Genomic DNA, 22053 nt, shown 5'->3' with positions numbered 1-22053 from the left:
ATTCCTCCTGTATTTTAACATGGTTCATGTTAATAGGACAGGATAGGGGAGGGTAACTGGTGAAACCCTTTTTACCTTAATGATCACAGGTATTTTTCTCATTTCTTCCAGTATGGGATTCATCCAAAGTCCCTTCAATAATCAATGTAGTTCACAAAATGAACAATTCTTAACTAAATGATCATCTCAATAAATGCAGAAAAGGTCCAGCAAAGGACAGTTACTAAAAGTTACAGTGGACATTATTCTTAAGTAATTACTCTCTCAGACAAGAAACAAGGCAAGGGCTGGGAGTTTGGCCTAGTGGTAGAGTGCTTGCCTAGCACGCACGAAGACCCAGGTTCGATTCCTCGGTACCACATACATAGAAAAAAAAGCCGGAAGTGGTGCTGAGGCTCAACTGGTAGAGCTCTACCCTTGAGAAAATCCAAGGACAGTGCTCAGGCCCTGAGCTTAAGCCCAGGACTGGCAAAAAAAAAAGAAAATTAACAAGGCAAAAACATAGGATCTCATTTCTACTCCATGGTTTCTAGATAGTTCAATGAGCCTGAAAAAACACATTGGAACAAAGTAAAACCATGACAACTGTCAATGTAGAAACATCTAAAATGATGCTTCTAAAACGATTCATCTACAATGGAATTACTAGAATTTAAAATGACCTCAGTAAAGTTGATTATATACCAATCAACATTTCAGTATATAAAGTCACCTATATTCCTATGGGTGAGAATATACTTGAAACTTTAAGATATAACTGCTGGGAGCATGGCTCAGTGGTAGAGGGCTTGCCTAGGATGCACCAAGCCCTGGGTTCAATTCCTTGGTACCCATATACAGAAAAAGCCAGAAGTAGTGCTGGGGTTCAAGTGGTAAAGCACTAACCTTGAGAAAGCCCAAAGGACAATGACCTAGCCCTGAGTTCAAGCCCCAAGACTGGAAAAAAATAAATAAATAAAAAGATATAGCTATAACCAAAACAAAGATTTACACTTAAATGTGAACCTAACAAATTATGTTGAATGAACACAGCGAAAGTTTTGAAGACTCAAATCTTAAGCTGTGAACACTTCATCAACAGGCTCAGTGCACTTCTTTTATAGTAACAGTTCTGACACTGCTACATAGTTAATAGTCTCTCCATAAATATTAACACAAAATACCCTGTCATCATTCTATAAGATATATTTCCAATTAAATAATTGTCAGAGGAAACCCTACTATAAATTTGATGAGAAGTGAGAAAAAGACTCTGTCTTCACACTCATTTTTATTAAACAAATAAGGCTGGTACAACTTTTATTTAATGCATAAACATATAAGTCCCTTTACTAAAGAAATTGTAGATACTGATAAGTATGGTCAATGGTCACATCTGTGGGTTAATTCTTTAAAAATCAGAACCAGTAATCATGATAGACTATGCTTTCTTCATTACATCGTGAAATGTCTTGTGTAGTCATATTCTATTGTTGGAATGACAGCTTGTACAAATTTCAAAAAAATTAGAAGATACCTGAAGGCATTTAGCTAAGGAAAACAATGTACACAGTTTACATTAAACCCATATTACACTTATCCATATTAAAAATATCAGAAAAAACATGACAAAAATTTTAGTCCATTAAAGAAATTGTCATGCAAATTTGTATCTAAAGTTCTTTATGCCTTAAAGACTGCTTACCCAACTAACCCAGTATTTGACCTTAATACTTCTTAATGAAAACCTCAAATAGACCCAATTACTTTGATAGACAGTTATCCAAGTTTAAACGAATATAAAATTTACTCATTTTCTTTGTCCCTTTCCTGCACTTAAGTTTGCTATAACTTGTATGAATTTAAGTTAAAACAGGTTAAAAGTATGCAAGCATTAGCACAAACAGGAAAAAAAATGAAAACTCCACACAATTAACTGCATCTAGGTTATACATGCACGTGCCATAGAATCTGTTAGAAAGCACTTCTTGTACTTCATATTTTAATTAACCTCAGAATTCTTCGCTTCAGAGGTATCTCAGATTGACATAACCTTACTTTTATCTCACAGGAAACCACATTTTTGGTAAGAAGTTACATGGAAAGTATATTTTTTAAGAAGATACTCTAGTCATTCTAAATCATTATATTACCACTTTAACAAGGATAACTAGTACCCAACTGAACTTGGCTGGCCTTGTGCAATATAACTTTACTAGGGGCTTAAAAAAAATCACAAGTATTTTGTCTTGAAGATTGTACTAAATTTCTAAAACAAACACAAAATTCACAGAAGTCATTTTCTACCAATTATACCCACAACTAAGGATACATATGAACACCAAGCTCTCCCCCTCCTTCTGCAACAGTCTCAATGATTTTCTTCATCACTTCAGCATGCCTAAAAGCAAGAAAGATATATTATCAGCCTAGCCCAGTCAAGTAAAATAGAAAAAAGAACATTTTCATTTATGAGGAAATCTACTTTATGGTCAGTAAATTAATTTTCAGTATTTAATTGTTATAAGACTCTTCTGTTAGAGTGTTAAGCCATACAGACAGTTTTAATGGAGCAGGAGGTATAGTATAGTTATCCTTTTTTTAGGGGGGGCCAGTCCTGGTGTATGAACTCAGGGCCTGAACACTGTCCTTGGGCTTTCTCAAGGTTAGAGCTCTGCCCCCTGAGCCACAGCACCACTTCCAGCTTTTTTCTATGTATGTGGTACCAAGGAATCGAACACGGGTCTTCATGCGTGCTGGGCAAGCACTCTACCACTAGGCTAAACTCCCAGCCCCCCCAGCCCCCCCACCCCCCCTTTTTTTTGCAGTCCTGAGCCTGAGCACTGTCGTTGGACTTTTTCAAGGCCAGAGCTTTACCACTTGAGCCTCAGCACCACTTCTGGCTTTTTTCTATGTATATGGTACTGAGGAATCGAACCTAGGTCTTTGTGTGTGCTAGGCAAGCACTCTACCACTAGGCCAAACTCCCGGACAGGAGGTATGTATTTATCAGTCTAGAAGTTTAGCTTGGCCAGGCACTAGTGGCTCATACTTGTAATTCTAAGTACTCCGGAGGCTGAGATGAGATCCCAGTTTGAGCAAGTCCTGGCAGAAAAGTCCATGGGACTCATATTACCAATTAACTAGCAAAAAAAGTCAGAAGTGGAGCTGTGTCCTAATGGCAGATCACTGGACTGAAGCCAAAAAATATAGGATAGTGACCCACACCCCGAGTTCAAACCCCACTATCAACACACACACACACTTTTATTTGGTCTTACTGGGTACTATGTATTTACATATCATTTTTTGGCTTGTAAAAGGTTTTTGTCCTACCCAACAACCAATAGTCTCTCCTTTGCAGAGAGTAACAGCCAAGTAAATGAGACTACAAACTAAGAAAACAGTAATATACAACATACAAAATAAGGTCTTCATATGTATCCTTTGGTTTAAATAATGCCAGTTAATTTTATTAGCAATACTTCATAAAAGAAGCAATCACTCAGAAGACAACAGTACTGTATCAGCCCACAGATTGGTCCTTGACTGTGCAGAAACAGGAGACAGAGTAACTGAGCCACATATCCTGAACTGTCAAAGTAGAGGCATGAATGAGAGAAGCAGAAGTAAAAAAACACAACAACAAAGCCCCACTAATGACTCCTAATTATGTTTCAAATTAGGAATATTAAAGTTCTTGAAAGAAATAAACTAGAAAAGTAGATTTCCTATGGAATAAAGTTTGCAAATAGACGATGCAGAAAATGAGAGGATAATGCTAAAAAAAACCTTTATTTGTTCACTTTTCAGTTTTATCTTTGAAAACCTCAGTATATAGTCCTGGTCATCTACAACTTGCCTCAAACTCTCTAGTGCTGAGATTACAAATGTGTATTACCATGGTGGCAAAGTAATTTGCTATTTAAAAACAACAAAACAGGGCTAGGAGTTTGGCCTAGTAATACCAGAGCGCTTGCCTACCATGCACAAAGATGGGGGTTCGATTCCTCGGAACCACATACATAGATAAAAGCTGGAAGTGGTGCTGAGGCTCAAGGGGTAGAGCTCTAGCCTTCAGAAAGTCCAAGGACAGTGCTCAGGCCCTGAGCTCAAGCCCAGGACTGGCAAAAGCAAAACAAAACAAAACAAAAACCTAAAATAGCAAGGGGTAGGAGGAGGAGATAGCACTTTCATAAAAATACATGTTCAAATTGTTGGAAATAAATAACACAAAAAATTAGAATGTAACTTTTTTTTTAAAAGAAAAATTCTGAACAAATCAAGCATACAGCTTTGCTTTCTCTGGTTGGCTCTGTGAGAATATAGTGATACAAGGAAAATTCCAAATAATATAGAACTGAATATGGTCACAAACTTGTAATCCCAAGAGGAAAGAGGATCTTGATTTTAGAGCAAGCCAGGCAAATTTAGTGAGATAGTAACTCCAAAACAAAATACAAACAAAAGAGTTGGGGTTTGACAGAAGTTGTGCAGATCTTGTTGCCTAACATGAGTGAGGCCCTGGGTTCAATTCTCAGCACTAACATAAAAAACAAACACACAAAACCACTAAGTTTGGTAAGCCGGAAGACCTAAATAAAGGACTGCATAGTACATCTCACACAAAAACGCATTTCATTATAGCGCTAATTATATATAAATAATAAATTATGAGTCCTATACAGGATCTTCCAAATTATTTTGGGAACTACAATGAGGGAGGAGTAAAATTAAAGATTTATAACCACAGAGAATAGATAGAAATATTCTTAATGGCTTAAACTTAAAAGTCAGATTTTCTTAACTAAGAGCAAGAATATTTTAAAAAATATCAGAACTTTATTTTGATTACAAAGTAAAATTTCCCATTTGGATACTACGTTTAAAGACTCCCTCCCAAATAATAAATTCATAGAACACCCACACACACACTGCACACAGACCTGCAGGGGTGAACTGAACACATGGGAGGAGGTGGGAGATGAGGGTGATTTTCAATAGTCACTGTTTTCTTCACATGATCTTGACTAATATCTTCATACATGTGCTCAACTGTTAAAGGCTGCCGTTGCTGAAATATAAAAGTGCTTTGAAATCATTTTATAATTTCTAGCTTAAATTTCAATGTTTCTATTTACTGTCTTAGCTCACGTCACTTGCAGTCTAGTATGTCAGAATCACCACATTATTATAAGAGGGAAATTCTACAATTTATTTAGATCAAAGTATGGTGGTGGGGTGGAAGGACGTAAGGCCTGGGCTATGGGGCATCAGCCAGCTTCTAATCTAAAAAGATCTTCAAAAAGGCAAGTTGGAGTTGAACATATTAAACCATAAGAATTAACCTATTTTCTGGTTTCCCATTTATAATTATAAGCATAGGCATGTTAAATTATCATTATTATAATTATTCTCTAATTCAATTAAGTAGATTAAAAAATCTTAAGGAACAATACATGTGATATAGCCAACAAATCCCAAACCACATCCTATATTTAATGTCCCTCGTATTTTGAACATGATGGAAAGAGATCATTCATATTTAATTCTCAGTATTGAAACATGAATAATTCATAATTACTCAAAGTAATTGTGAAATTAAAAAATTACTTCTAATATTTGAAAGATTATATGGACCTAACAAAAGAAATAAAATTTTAAATTAAATTTAAAATGTTTAGACAGAAAGATATCTTTTATTATTTTTTACCTCATCATAGCCAAACAACCATAGTCGTGGTGTCTGGTAATATTTATCATAAGTGATATATAGATCGTAAGTTCTTGTTTGCAAGATTGCATCTTCACCTCCAACATCAGCTTTAATTTTACAAGCTTCCACTATTTTCCTTGTGTCTAGGGTAGCCTGGTACATAATAATGGAAGAAAAATGATTATACATTAAAAAAAGCATGAATGTAAAATTATAGAAAACATTTTTTCTCATTGTATGTTTTTTTTATTTTTAACAATGAATTTTAAATTCAATGTTTAAACTTTAGGTGTTATAACCAAATAGAAATTACTTTGAAAGATCATGTTATTGAAAGAATACTAATTCCTAAGTTTACTCATTAAAATTAAACCTTCAAATTTACAAACCTCATCTGTTTCTAGCAATCCACTTTCTTCATATTCTGTTATAAAAAGAAATAAAAGATGATTAAAACTCAAGGAAAGTCCCTAAACCAAATTGTGTATCACTTCAGTATATTATTCAAAAACTGGAGAGGGGAGGGGGGAGAGTGTGAATGTGAGAGAGAGGGGGGAGAGAGGGAGGGAGGGAGAGAGGGAGAGAGGGAGAGAGAGAGGGAGAGAGAGAGAAGGAGAGAGAGAGAGAGAGAGAGAGAGAGAGAGAGAGAGAGAGAGAGAGTGTGTGTGTGTGTGTGTGTGTGTGTGTGTGTGTGTGTGTGTGTGTGTGTGTGTGTGTATGGTGATCCTGAGCTTGAACTCATCCTAAATGAAATAAAAGTTAAAACGAAGGGATCAGAATTAGTTTTGCCCAGATGAAATTTGAAATATTCTCTAGGCTATTTATTAAATGTTAAAAACTTAACTCTACCCTAATCTACATGAATAACAAACATACCAAAATCAATATTCTCATGGGATTAAAGTAAATCTAGAATACCTTCCATGTCTGCAGCTTCCCCTTCATCTTCCTCTTCTTCCTCTTCACATAGTGCTGAGCAGTCTTGGAGTTTTATGCTGTCCTTTGAAATTAAATATTTAAAGTCATCTAAGTATGTTCATTATGTTCGGTTGAAGCACTAAACAAACATGTAAACAATACTAACCACAGTGAAAAGATAAGACAGTTCTTAACTCAAGAAATTCTAATGCCAGTGAGGATGGCAAACTTATAAATCAAGCATTAAAAGTAACATTTTTGAGTGCTCTGACTAAAACACTATCAAAGGCATTAGGGAAACATAAAAGTCATCTAAGCTAACCGTTTAAGAACTGTCAACTGAGGGGCTGGGAGTCTGGCCTAGTGGTAGAGTGCTTGCCTAGCATGCACGAAGACCCGGGTTTGATTCCTCGGTACCCCACATACATAGCAAAAAGTGGGAAGTGGTGCTGAGGCTCAAGTGGTAGAGTACTAGCCTTGAGAAAGTCCAAGGACAGTGTGCAAGCCCTGAGCCCAAGCCCAGGACTGGCAAAAAAAAAAAGAACTGTCAACTGAACTCAGACAACATAGTAGTTTTAAGTACTCAATGTATTAGTTAGAAAAATCAGTTCAAAGTTATGTTAGCTTATATATTTATAACTTAAAATTATATATATTTATAAATCAATACATTTTGTAGAAAATGTAAATCAAACACTCTTGCCTTCTATTATGTTAACAACATCCTTATCAAAATTTATCAGACTTTAGTTATTAACAGTATTAATATCTACTATGAGAAAACACTGGCCAACCATGACAGGCCTAATTTATACAAAATCAATATTCTGAAAACTTAAAGTTGATTAAGTGAATAATTTGAACATTTAGTTTCCTATTTTGTTAATGATAGTTTATTACCCATTAGAAACAAAATGTATCTTTATACAAAAAATGTAACACATCACCCCCACCCCCCAAAAATACTGATCGATCATTACATAAGTAAAAATCTAACAAATTCTTTACTCAAGGGACTATTAGTGCCAGTAATATTCATATGATACAATAGAAGAGAGAAAATATCAACAAGATTACTACTTGGACCCAGATAGTAAGTATTCTATGAACTAAGATGGAAAAATAGTCTAATCTAGTATTAAGTAACATGAAAAATACATTCTAGCTAGGATGCTAACTATGAAAATTACCATCATTGTACTTTAAAATGCTTGGAAGAAATACTATAAACTTATTCAAAGGTATAATCCACGCTACTTTGCTATTTGTTGTTCTAAATTTGAAGAATAGATAGTAGCTAGAGTAAATACAGTCCTCAAACAGCAAAATCATTTGCATGATTTCTCCTTATTCACTAAAACACTCCAAAAAGCAGAAATCTTGAAAGACCAATGTCTCAATAACATTAAGGCTCCACTAGAAGACTCTTAGATCTGATAAACTTTCCAGTACCTAAGATTTAAAAAAAACAATAGTGACCTTTCTATACACAATTAACAATGAAATCATAAAAATAGCCTCACTGATTAGAAGTAAAAGCTAATCTTAATAAAGGAAATATAAGACTTTTTTACAGTGAAAACTAAAATTTGAAAGAAAAAAATTAAAACATGAAGATGAAAGACATCTATATTGCATTTCAGCAGAATACTGCAGAAATAGCTACATTGCTTAATACCTATAGATTAAATACAATCCTCACCAAAATCTTAATGATGTTCCTCACAGATGAGAAAAAAATTCATATGGAAGCAAGAGATCCCAGTCAAAACAATTCTGAGCAAAAACAGCAGTGGTAGAAATATGAGAACCTGACTTCAAATTCTACTACAAAGCCACCGTAACAAAAACATTTTCAGAAAAGGCACAGATAAAGACAAATGAAATAGAAATCCAAGATGTCTGTCCATGCACAGACATCTGATATTCAACAAATGTGCCAGAAACATAGAGGATACTACCAATGGTGCTGAGAAAATTGAATAACTAGGTGTTGAAAACTAAAAGTAGACCCTTATCTCTCACGTTGAATAGAAATCAATTCAAAGTAAATGAAAGACCTCAATGTAAGAACTGAAAAATCAGCAGAGAAAAACACTTCAAGTTATAGAGACAGGAAGACTTTCTAAATTGGACTCCAGTTGCTAAGGACATAAGAGCAAGAATTAACTAATACGATTGCATCAAACTAAAAAGCTTTTGCACAAGAAATAAACAATACCAGTACAAAGAATCAATTTGCCACATATTCATCATACAAAGAGATTTTATCTGGAATGCTTAAGAACTCAAAAGTAGAAGGGCAAGTACAAATGGTCAATCAACACATTTTAAAATGTACATCCTTAGCTATAAGGAAAATACAAATCAAACCACATAGAGGTTCCATTTCATAAAGCCAGAATGGGTATCATCAAAGAAATAAACGATGTCAAGAATGGAGTGGGGAGAGAAAAAAGAAATTTGCATGAGGGTGCCCTCAAAAATAAAACAACTGCCATAGAACTCATCCTGAGCATAAATCCAAAGGAATAAAAGTCAGCATATAAGAGAGATCTATATACATTCATCATAGCACCGTTCACAGTAGCCAACTTATGACTTAACATAACTTGACTATTAGATGTTCATCAGTAGATGAAAACCTGTTACAGCATATATACATAACAGAATATTATTCAGCAAAAAGAATAAAATTGTAGCTGGGCCTGGTGGCTCACGTCTGTAATCATAGCTACTCAGGAGGCTGAAATCTGAGGATCAAGGTTCAAAAAGCCAGCCAGGGCACAAAAGGACCAGAGACTCTTATCCCCAATTAACCTCTAGAAAACAGGAAGTGGGGCTTGGCTCCAGAGTAGGGCAGTAGCCTTGAACTGAAGAGCTCAGGGACAGCGCCCAGGCCAAGTTCAAGCCCTGGGAACCCCCCACCCCACAAAGAATAAAATTGCACCATTTTAAGGGAAATGAATAGAACTTAGATCAGAAAGTGAAACAAAACAAGTTTTTAAAAGCAACACAATCATAGGAGCCCAGACACCCAGGCAGCATAGATGGAGCAATAGCTAAACAACCAGCACATCTCTGGGCACCACTGACCTAGGGCATAACCAATGCAGACCAAGCAAGAACCAAGACATGGCCTTAACTGAGACTGTGGTTTGAGGATCTTTGCCCATGCAGAAGCTGCTCCTTGCCCGAGAGGACCAATAAGGACGGAGAAACAAGGACTGAGACTTGTCATGCGGCCAGAGCTCACCCTACAGCAGGACTGGGAGCTGTGTCTAACATCTGACCAGCACACCCTGTCCCACTTTGGGACTAAGAGATTTCAGAGAGGTGAAGTCCAGCAGGTGTGCTGCATAAACAGGATACAATTAGGCAAGTCAGGACTAGAAGATAACTATAATATAGTGTCAGCTCTACTAAGCTATGTTAAATCAATAAACTATGTTTCATCATATTACCTGCCTATTGGTGAATTACTTTGCCTGCTCACGACAATCTCAAAAACTTGAAAAGGGGGCCAAGAGTTTGGCCTAGTGGTAGAGTGCCTGCCTAGTATGTATCAAGACCTGGGTTATTCCTTGGTACCACATACATAGAAAAAAGCTGAAAGTTGTGCTGTGGCTCAAGTGGTAGAGTGCTAGCCTTGAGAAAGACCAAGGATAGTGCTCAGGCCCTGAGTTCAAGCCCCAGGACTGGCAAAAAGAAAAAAAAAGGGGGGGGGAGGACTTGAAAAGAAAAAAAGTAAAACTCAGTTTACTTTCTTAGACTTTCTCTAAACTCCATTTATAAATCACAAATTAAGACAAAAATATACAAATAATTCCTTACATTAGTAGTTACTATGGGGAGAATGTTTCCTATGGACAAAATATTCTTAGAGAACTATTTAAGAAATAACAGGACCGGGAGTTTGGCCTAGTGGTACAAGGCTTGCCTATCATGTACAAAGACCCAGGTTCAATTCCTCCATACCACACACACAGAAAAATACAGAAGAAAGTATGGCTCAAGTGGTAGAGCTCCAGGCTTGAGAAAGATCAAGGACAGTGCTCAGGGCTGGAGTTCAAGCCCCAAGATTGGTGAGAGAAAAAAAAAAAGCATTAAGAAACCAGGTGCTGATAGTTCATGCCTATAATCCTAACAGGAGGCTGAGAACTGAGGATTATGGTTCAAAGCCAGGCTGGGCAGGAAAATCCATGAGATTCTTTCACCAATTAACGACCAGAAAACTGGAAATAGTGCTGTAGCTCAAAGTGGTAGAGTGCTAGCTTTGAACTGAAGAACTTAAGGGTAGAACCTAGGTCCAGAATTCAAGCCCCACGACCCCAGCTCCTCGCCCTCCCCAATAAGGTGAATGAAGCATTTTTTTTTCTTTTAGTATTTTTTTCGTAGCATTTCAACTACATAAAAATATAAAAACAAGTACAATCAGAAAAGAAAAAAAGGAAAGCAAAAACTCCATTGAAATATGTTTTACTCTTCTTCTAAGGACTTAATTTAGGTTTCAGCTATTCAAAGAATTGTAACTTCAGATGATGTACATAGTTTTTTTAAAACAAAAGCAAACACCCTAAAATTTTTTAAAAAAGTGTTAAAGTTGCTTGTAATGATCTACAAAATTTGTCTTGATTTAGTATGACTATTTGCTGTTTAGCAAAGTAGATAATCTTCCCAAATACTTTACATATACAATCATCTACTATTAGGGGTACTTAAGTTAGTAGTGTATATCAGATGTTTCTTATCTTTTCCTAATAATGCACAATGCATTTGGGACATAAGCACTCTAAACCAAGCAATACCCCCATTCCCAAAATCATTTTCTCAGTAAGATTGCAAAATTCCAAACAATGAGAGGAGGTGTTTCAGTGTGTAGTCCTAGAAAAATGAAAGGAGATTCAAGTAGTTGGAGTATAAGAGTATGATAATCACTAACCAAAGTTTCGCTAAGAGATACAGGTAATCTTAGATTTATCTGTAGGCAAGGAACTTTAAAAATATTAACTAGTTAAACAGTACCTTGCTTTCCAGTGTAATCTCCTTAACTGCTTCAGTTATTCCTGAAATACCTATTTAAAATTCAAAAGAAAATAATAAAACTTAAGTTGTAAACATTCCATTTACTTTAATAAAGCAATATAAACTAAATTCTCAACCTCTCTAAATAAAAAAGCAAATCTTAACAATCTTTAATGTACTTCAAACTACAAATATCATTATTATTTTCATTTTAGCAATAAAAATGTTTCACAATGAATTATATCTTCCTCAGTCACTCCTCATCCTCATTGTTTGAATCTCTATCGTCATCTCCTAAGAAAGTGAACAGATTAAAAGATCATAAGACTTTAATTAACCATATCAACATTTTCTTCACTAAGTTTTTGTTATGTTAAATTTCTGCTCGTTTCAAAAGTCAAGGATATTCACAAGCAGTAGTAACTGTACTACACTTGGGACTTACTACTTTATAATTTCTATACCTTGTTTAAATCAACACTGTACTGTGAAATAGGTATAGCAGGAGTAGTTTCTCTCCATGGAGAAATAAAAAGTCACCACTGAAGTAACACAAAGCAGCTACTCTTATATTCAGTTCTGATGCTGGGATTAAATCTGTGAGCTGATTTTTAGTTACTCTCCACTGTACCTCACTAATAATATTCCTTAGAAACTTACTTATCTGCCAAGTACTACACAGGTAGAGCACATCTCTAGCTACATATTCCTAAAAGTCTCAGTATTGTTATTCAGACAATTTAACAAGAATGGGAAATTGTACCCTAAAATCACTAGAGAAAAAGAGAAAAAAACTAAATACAAAATATTCTCCATTTCTCACATGCAGCAAACATATTTGGATAGTCTTCTAAAACTTCAACATATACTAAATCAAATGACTAGCTCACTTTCACAAATGGAAAATGTCACAATTCACAGGTCTAGTGTGGAAGCTTTGCAAAACCTGCTAGATCATAAGTAGATTTTGTAACAGTTAACTCCAAATGTTAGCAAATCAAACTGGTGCTACACAATGATTCACTGAATCTTGTATGTAAAACTTACTTGTCAAAATACAACACAGTAATAATCCATTAAACCTGACTCCAAAGAAAAAAAATGTATACTTGCCAAACTGTATAACTGTGTGTTGATTCTTTCAAATTTACCTATCTATATTTATGTTACATATATTTGTATAACTTATGTTTCTTTAGGAGACTGTGACTTAAAACAGGGGGCACACAAGTGTGCCCTCATACACACACACACAAAGAAAAATTTGAAGCAAGGGAGACTGACCTAAGTCAACTGGAAGCACTGCTTAAGTACTCTCATAAACATTAGTTAAGAGTTTACTACCTACATTAAGCGGACTGAAATATTAGTACCATTTATATTTCATGTGAAAATGATATTGTCAGTAGGGCAAACTTTTATTTAAGTGTCACTGTCTCTAGAAACTTTTCAATATATAGCCCTGTAAATATGTTCTTAGAATCTGGAGCAGTGATCATAACACCCAATACAACCAGACAATAGAATAGCTCACTAAGTTGACAAAAAAAGGTGCTATCTCCATTTGTCAACAGTAAGTTTATTGATACTGTGCTGCCTATTTCTTCGATCCATGGAAAAAGTAGACTAAAGCTGAAAGATCTTTGTAAAGGTCAAAAAAGAGTTGGGAGGGAGGGGATGATTGCTGAAATTATAAGATGTTGAAGCTATTTCCTGAATTATTAAACTTCAATTTATTGTTCTACTTTCATGTTAGTCCGCTGGAACAGAATTTGTACATAAGTATCCTTTTTGCTTACCAAGAGTTTTCATTCTGTACTTCTTACCTGTGTTGTGATATGTATCTACCCATCCCCCATCACCATCATCTTCTTCAATAATAGCTTCCAATTCATCTGAATACTCCATCTGTTTGCATCGTTTGTAGCATGGCACTATAAAAATGGTAAATAGTTACTAGTACATAACCTGATAACTACAAATTCATAAGCAAATATAAGGCTTATTCCAAAGATCATATTTTGACCACAATATGAAGTGAATGGTTTCACCTATACTCAAAGTCAGTTTTTTTTCCCATATATTTCTTATTGTAATTAATAGAAGGGTTACATTATATTCACCAGATAGAAGGTGCATTACTTCACATACATTGATACCCTTTTTCATGTCTTGGTTCCCATTTCCCTCACTCCACCCCCTCAAAGTCAGCTTTGAACACATTAATATTTCCCCTAAATTTGCTTTGTCAGAAGATAAAAAGAAAAGGTCTGCATTCCTTTATCGTAGTGGACCATGAAGAACAGCAGGCTAAAGCCAGATAACACTGTTCAGTTTCAGTTTTTATTACCAGCTGTACTCTCAGAACTTGGAAGTACCACCTGTCATACCCAGTAGTGGAGGAGATGACCTCTGAATTAAAAGGTTTAAGTCATTTTAATTGCAAATTTCAAAATTCACATTTAAGTTCCAGTTATTCGCAATGGCTAACACAGTTTAAAATTCACATGAACTGATAAATTTTAATTTCTTATGCAATACTGATGCAAATTTTTCCATAAAGCAAATGCCTAACAAGTAAGTTAGTCCAAAAGTTTAAAGTGGTACAAAGAAAAAACATAACAGAATCCAACAAGTTTTTATTAATCTCTTGATTAAAAAAAAAGTAAAATTATCAATCCTAATACTAAATATAACATGAGAAAGAAAAAACTTGTTCTTCACATTTTTCCTTGCCTACATGGAGCAGATCAGAACAAAAATTCATATATGGATCTGTGATATTTAAGGATAAATCTTGTAAGATGGTTTTAAAAATTAACTTCATATATAAGACACAATTTGTTTCCAAACATGTTTCATGCCTAAGCCAACCTTTTAGTGCACAAAGGATAACAGTATTTTTAACTAGGGGAATTCTTACTTCTCTTAAGCCCTCTTCCTGAATACCTTGACAGATTTCTTTTATTATAAAATAACTAAAAGGAACATTCCTATAATAAAAAACCCAAATCTAAATTTAAACTCCAAATTTCAAAAAAATTTAAGCAGTTTTAGCACAAACTAGGATTAGTAACTATAACTGTTTTTGTTGGTGTTTTCAACATAACTGCAAGGACTACAAATACATGCAACATCAAAATTCTTACCATTTTTGGTTACCAAAAACTGCTTCCCTGTTGGTAGGTATGCTTTCACTTTTAATTCTTCCCCAGTGGCCCTTTAGAAACAGTAAAATGAATCAGGATACAAAATATACTTTAAAATCTAAATATGGAACAGATAACATTACATTTAAGCCTCAAAACTACAAAATCTGCACTCATGAGAATATCTTATTATTAGGACTGGCTGGTGAAGAATGCCACTAAGTGACATGTCAGAATAAGGAAAAGCCAAACAATAATGTAAGTAATATATACTAAGAGCAGATAGAGAATGTAGATTAAATATTAAGACAAAAATGGTAAAATAAAAAATAAAAATGGCAGTAGAGTAAAACTAGTCAAGTATTTTATTTGCCTTTACACAAAAATGTGTTTTCTTAGTAAGATGTATTCTAATATAATTATTTTTAATCCTAATATATATATATATATATATATATATATATATATTAATCCTAAAGTACTATTGGAGTGGCACACACTCAAATAAAGCTTCCAAAAATTATGTAAGAGTAGATGGTTGGCAAGATCCTTTTCCTATCACTGTATTAAAATTGGACCTAAGAGACAAAAGATTCTTTGAATCCCAGATGATAATACTGAAAACAGTAACACAAAGATGTAGGGCTGTGAGTTTGGCCTATTGGTAGAGTGCTTGCCTAGCTTGCACAAAGACTTGGGTTCGATTCCTCGGTACTACCTACACAGAAAAAGCCAGAAGTGGTGCTGCAGTTCAAGTGGTAGATGGCTAACCTTGAGAAAGCCCAAGGACAGAGCTCAGGCCCTGAGTTCAAGCCCCAGGACTGGCAAAAAATAAAAAATAAAATAAATAAAAAATACTACAACAAGATGTTTCATAGGCTACACATTAAGTATAGGATACAACTCTAATATGCCCCGGTACCAATTCTGGTTACTCTAACATTAATGTTCCTATTCTAAAGGTAAGTAACCTAAGGTTTAAAAGTTGTTTAGTCACATAATCAGAAGGAAAGAAAAACCAAAATCAAGCCAAATGACTCCAGAACATTCTTTGGGTTATAACCAGCTGAAACACTTCTGATAGTTACTCTACCAAGAATTTGTTCAAAGATACTTCCGTGATCTGTACAAGTACTAGACTTGTCCAGAACTGAGGTACCATGTGGTGTTTTTCACAAGCTGAAGGGCATAAGCTTGACTTCTGCTGCTTTTCCAGACTTCAGTTTCAAAGTTTAAACCACAGAATTGAGCACAGATAAAGCCAGGGTGTACTGATCTCTGCTGTCTCCTTATTTGCCCATCTCTCCAGATTTAAAGTAGCAGTTTGCCCCTTAAACTCAATTTTCTAATGGATTCGCAAAGAGCTATTAATTTTACAAACTAAAATGAATCTTTCAATTACAAATTAAAAAAAAGTATTATGAAGAAAGATGTAACAAGTTGAAGTAGTTCATGCAAACAGGTAATGATTCTAGCCTACATAAAATTGTCCTGAAAATACTGGGATCAATTTCTTAGAATTTTTCCCATTGGTATTTAAAAGCAATGAAACTGTGTTTGTTTTAAAGTATTGTGTTACTACTGAGAAGTTGATTATGTTATATTAAATGGTCATTATTTTATTATTTTGAAGAATACAAAAACACAAAATTGCTGCTTCTGTACTAGTAAGAAATATTTGATGTTTAATGCAAAAAAAGGATCAAATTTACTAATAAGCTTCTGATCATTTTTTTTTTAAAGAATCCCAAGTTCAGAACCAGAAGCTACTGAGGAAACCTAGAAAAATAGCCTTATCTCAGGAGATTGGTCCAGTGGTAGCATGCTTGCCTAGCATGTAAGAAGCTGGTGATTGGATTCCTCCTTATCACATACACAAACTCAGCAGGAAATGGTGCTGTGGCTCAAGTGATAGAGCATTAGCCTTGAGAAAGCCCAGGAACAGTGCTTAGGCCCTGAGTTTAAGCCCCAGAATTGGCAAAAATAAACAAACAAATATCCTGTTATCTCAAATATGTTGATCCCTTGTGCTAACAAAACAAAACAAACTAGATCCAACATCTACTTTTCTTCTTATATGTTAAGTATCACAGGGATGTTTAACAAACCAGTATAACAGAAGGTTAAACTTGTCATTCTGGTTTCAGGCACTCATCTATTTGCAAAGTGAAAAAAATACAAAATCATACCTTTCATTGGTTTCTCAACTGTCATTAAGATTACTTACCATTAACAATGGCAAATGGACACATGAGGAAATGCTCAACATGGCCATATAGGCAATGCAAATCAAAACAACTTTGAGATTCCATTTCATCCTAGTTAGACTGGCCAACACAAAAAATTCAAACAACAAATGCTGGCAGGGATGTGGGGAATGTGCACAGGGATGTGCACTGTTGGTGGTAATGTAAAACTAGTACCACCACTCTGCATAGGAGACAGAAGGTTCCTCAAAAAAGTGAACACAGATCTATCTACAACCTAGCCATTCCACTCTTGGGCCTCTACCTAGAACATAACAAGCAGGATAAGATAAAGACACTTGTACATCCATGTTCACTGCTGTACTATTCACAATTGCCAAGTTATGGGAACAGCCCAGATGCCCTACAATAAATGATCGGATCAAAAAATGTAGTTCTTATGTACAGTAGAATTTCACACAGCCATTAGAAATAGTATGACGTCATTTGCAGGGAAATGGATAGACCTAGAACAAATCACGTTAAGTGAGGAAAGCCAAACTCAGAGACAAAAGGCACGCATTTTCACTTACACGCAGAAGCTAGATCTAAAATATAACTGGACATGATTACTTCTACAAGGTGCTATGTATTCATACACAGTCAGACTAAAGGAATATACCCAAAGGCCTAACTCCTCTGAGATGAGGGAGGCAGGGTGAACAAGCAAGCATGGTATTCAGTATACATTATGTGGAAAATGAACTGTGCAACTTGTGGTCAAGAATGGGAGGGAAGGGGAAACTGGGGGGAACGCAAAGGGAGAAATGTACTCATTATACCACTTATGAAAGGGTAACCCTCTTGTAGGATACCTTAAGAACAATGAAACTATACATATTTTTAAAAATGACTTACCATTGCCATGTTGGACAGTGGTGAACCAAGTGATCTCCAGCTGCCACAAACTGTTCAGCATCAACAAGGAGAATAATAAAGGACAAAGTCAGAGACACTTATCACTCTGGGTAACCTTGAATGCTGCTCATTCATTAGAATGCAACTAGCACCAAACTGAGCCTGAATATTTATATTCATTATTAAATTGTTTCTAATATCCATAAAAATGCAAATTAATTTCAGAAAAAAGAATAGTTTTTTTATTGTTTTATTAAAATAAATGATACCCAAAACAGAATAGAATTAGAATAAATATAATAAAATTTCTAAAATATCAAAATCTATGGTTAAATAGAGAAATTTAAATCTCAGTAAAAATCTCTGAAAAAAAATAAGTACATATCAACGATGGAGACTATATATGTATGATTTCTTCCTTTTTCTTTTTTTTGGTCAGTTATGGGGCTTGAACTCTGGGCCTGGGCATAGTCTCTGAGCTCTTCAACTCAAGGCTACCATCCTACCAAATGAGCTACAGCCCCATTCCAGTTTTCTAGTGGTTAACTGGAGATGAGTCTCATGGACTTTAGTGCCCTGGCTGCTTTGAACCGTGATCCTCAGATCTCAGCCTCCTGAGTAGCTAGGATTACAGGTGTGAGCCACTGTGCACCTGGCTTGATTTTCGTTTTCTAACTTTTATTCAATCAAGAGTTTGGAGCATGTTAGCCAAGCCTTCAACTATTGACCTATTAGCCCAGCTATTTCTTTCATTTTCTTTAAAAAAAAAAAAAAGCCAAATTTTTGAAGGCTTTATCATATTGGGGTTTTTGTTGTTGTTTTTTGTGGGTCAAGGGGCTTGAACTAGGTGTTGACTCTGAACTCTTCTGCTCAAGGCTACCACCCTAACCCTGGGCCTGGGCGTTGTCCCGGAACTCTTCAGCTCAAGGCTACCGCCCTACCTTGAGCCAAAACCCACTTCCTGTTTTCTAGAACTTATCTGAAGAGTCTCAGGTCTTTTTGTGCCCAGGCTGGCATTGAACCTAGCTCCTCAGATCTCAGCCTCCTGAGTAGCTAGGATTACACCATGAGCAACTGCCAGCTTTATCATATTCTTAAAGGAATTATAAGCAATAAAAATGAATTTAGTGCCAAGCAATCGGAATAGCAAAAAGAAATCCATGATGAATATTAAAACAATTTTAATATGTAAGCATGGATCAAAGTTTCCAAATGGGGGCTGGGAGTTTGACCTAGTGCTAGAATGCTTGCCTAGCATGTACAAAGACCCAGGTTTGATTCCTCGGTACCACATACATAGAAAAATGCCAGAAGTGGTGTTGAGGCTCAAGTGGTAGAGCTTTAGCCTTGAGAAAGTGCAAGGCCAGTGCTCAAGCCCTGAGCTCAAGGACTAGAAAAAAAAAGTTTCCAAATGAGGGCCGGGAGTTTGGCCTAGTGGTTAAAGTGCTTGCCTAGCATGCACGAAGACCCGGGTTCGATTCCTCGGTACCACATACATAGAAAAAAGCCGGAAGTGGTGCTGAGGCTCAAGTGGTAGAGCTCTAGCCTTGAGAAAGTCTAAGGACAGTGCTCAGGCCCTGAGCTCAAGCCCAGGACTGGCAAAAAAAAAAAAAAAAAAAGTTTCCAAATGAATAACTTGAAAATTTCTACATTTGATGTAGTCAGTCAATACATAGTAAACACTAGAGAGTTCATTGCAGAGCTGGTAGAACACAAACAGGAATAAAGTATAAGTGCCTAGGGGAATCTTTTTCATCCTTCTCCCATCTTCTTTTTTTTTTTTTTTTGGTTCTTTGTGGAAAATGAACTTTGGGCCTGGGTGCTGTCCCTGAGCATTTCAGCTCAAGGGTACTATCCTAGCTCCCATCTTCATTTCTAAACCAGGAGGAACTGTAGAAAAATATGAGAGGTGGTGGCAGGTTTGAGGTGGAAGTTACATCTTGTCTTCTATGGGAAGTATCAATTTGTTATTAATATAGTCATGAAAATATAGTCATTAATATAGTCACGAAAATCTGGTTTTACTCAAGTCAGAAATATCACCATATCTTTTTTTTTGGCCTGTTCTGGGCCTTGAACTCAGGGCCTGAGCACTGTCCTTGGGCTTTCTCAAGACTAGAGCCCTACCCGCTTTTTCTGTGTATGTGGTACTAAGGAATCAAACCCAGGACTTTGTGCATGCTGGCAAGCACTGTAACACTAGGCCAAACTCCTGGCTCCAACCTATTTCTTACAAAGTAGAAAAGCAATCCAGTTTAGTAAAATTGTAAAACATAAGACTTCAGAATATTTTCCAACACTTACCTCTTCAGGGGTGATTACACCTGTTTCTTTAAATCTTGATTCCTAAAGAAAACAAAAAGAGTAACTTAAAGAAAAAGTTACATGCCTGTAATTCTAGCTACTCAGGACGCTGACTGAGGTCTGAGGATCAAGGTTTAAAGCCAGCCAGGGCACAAAAGGACCTGAGACTCTTATCTCCAATTAACCTCTAGAAAATGGGAAGTAGGGCTTGGCTCAAGGGTAGGGTAGTAGCCTTGAGCTAAAGAGCTCAGGGTTAATGCCCAGGCCCAGTTCAAGTCCCATCCTCATGATCCAGCAATAAAAAAAATAAAAAGTTGTCTGACCAACTATTTAGCCATTTATATATTTAATTTGGGAAGCCTTTTGCTCTCTCCCTGAAACTGAAAATTTATAACAAGTGTATTATTGATGTTATACTCCTAGGAAGATACAATACTTTAAAGAGTAAGATAACATTCAAAAGAAGCACTGGATTCAAATATTAAAAATATTTTCAATTTTTAAATAGCTGGGTGAATCTTTCACAGTAAGCAAATATAAACAAAGCAAGACAAAATTCTCATTTAGAAGGTAAATTCAATAAAGTTATATAGAGTACTACATATACCAACAACCCCTCGTTATACAACTAACTCATTCTAATAAAAATGTGAAGAAAAAAAAACCAAAACAAAAGCAAAAGTGAGCAAAGAGTTTGCCATTCCTTAGTTACTACTGTTCCCTTTTCTGAAAGCAAAATGAAATTCCAACAATAAAACCGTATATGTTCTAAAAAGAAAACTTGAACTCTTTGGGGAAAAAAAAAATCTTTGGAAAAAAAAAACAACAACAACAACTGCACTCACTACAGTGCCTGCTGATGCATCACGGGTTTTGCTTTTAAAATACTGTACTGTTTTGTTTGTGTGTGTGTATTTTAAATTATGTATTCAGGAAGCCAAAGTCTGCTCCTCACCAGCTCAGTGTATTAAGAACCGGTTAGAGCTATCTTTACAAGCTTGGAAAAAGGAAGTTTTCGCTCTTTATCTTAGTTCAAGGTTAAAACTCACTTTCCTATCAAACCCTATGGAGTTGAGGGCCTCAGTCACCAACCTACTTCATATTTTCTGACTTTCTGCAAAATAGAAGACGACATACGTAACTTATCTACCATACAGATTTCACTTTAAAAAAAAAAGCCCTTATTGTTTTGAAGTTTAAAAGACCCCCGACGTTAGGATTTCACTCTCTGCTGATCATCTTTCTACCCGACGTACCCAGACCAGCTGGTGAGCAGTGAAGACGAGTGGGGACCCGACACGCCTGCCCAGAGTCCCTTCAAAGTTTATGCTGGGGCCTGGAGAGGGACCAGGCACAGCATCACGCCTCCCCAGTCTGGAGCAGGCGCAGGACGGGGGGCTGCACTTCATCGGCGCCCAGCCCCCCACCCCGCGGGTCGGGCACCGCCCCGCTTACCTTGAGCACCGGGGTCAGGTACTCAGCCACTTCCAGCGCCTTTCCCTTCACCGTGTTGATCACATTCTGCATCCTGGGGCCGGAGTGGCGGCCGGCCCCGCGGCGCGGTAGGAATGGCAGCCAGGGACCGGGACCAGGCAGTCTCCGATGACGCCGACGCGCAGCGGCACGGGCCGAGGGGCTCCAGGAGGCGCAGGGGTGGGACGCGGCGCCGAGGGGCGGGGCGGGACGGGACGGCACGGCCCGGGGGAGGGGCGGCGGGCGGGCGGGCGGGCGCGCGCGCGCTCCGGGAGTTCCGGGCGGAGCTCCGGGCCCGGCCCGGGGGTCACCGGTCCGCCGAGGACGGCGGCGGCTGGAGGCGTGAGGCGGGTGCCCGCTCACCTCCGGCCCAGTCCCGAGCTGT

The 22053-nt window shown here is 36.7% G+C and overlaps 1 protein-coding gene across 1 annotated transcript; it reads right to left on the bottom strand.

Moving 5' to 3' along the window:
• Nucleotides 1-1251: 1251 nt before the first annotated feature.
• On the bottom strand, nt 1252-21910 carry Atg3 (autophagy related 3). Its single transcript, XM_090346600.1, has 12 exons — nt 21651-21910; nt 20196-20237; nt 17892-17941; nt 14788-14858; nt 13465-13572; nt 11639-11688; nt 6614-6695; nt 6085-6119; nt 5693-5848; nt 4926-5053; nt 2312-2380; nt 1252-1516 (listed from the first exon to the last, which is right to left on the bottom strand). The coding sequence occupies exons 1-12, from the start codon at nt 21720-21722 to the stop codon at nt 1435-1437; spliced, it is 945 nt and encodes a 314-aa protein (XP_090202726.1). The 5' UTR covers nt 21723-21910; the 3' UTR covers nt 1252-1434.
• Between the last annotated feature and the right edge of the window lie 143 nt (nt 21911-22053).

This window comes from Megascapheus bottae, chromosome 1 (assembly GCF_031878675.1).
Source record: "Megascapheus bottae isolate mThoBot1 chromosome 1, mThoBot2.hap1, whole genome shotgun sequence".
Lineage (NCBI taxonomy): Eukaryota > Metazoa > Chordata > Mammalia > Rodentia > Geomyidae > Megascapheus > Megascapheus bottae.
This window is presented reverse-complemented; position numbering and strand designations above follow the sequence as displayed.

Excerpts from the sequence above, each read along its gene's own strand:
- Atg3 (XM_090346600.1), bottom strand. The coding sequence starts at position 21,722 with ATGCAGAATGTGATCAACACGGTGAAGGGAAAGGCGCTGGAAGTGGCT. Across the intron at positions 11,689-13,464 it reads AGATACATATCACAACACAG|GTATTTCAGGAATAACTGAA; the intron begins GTAAGAAGTACA and ends AATTTTAAATAG. Across the intron at positions 1,517-2,311 it reads GGAGAGCTTGGTGTTCATAT|GTATCTTCTAATTTTTTTGA; the intron begins GTATCCTTAGTT and ends AAATGCCTTCAG.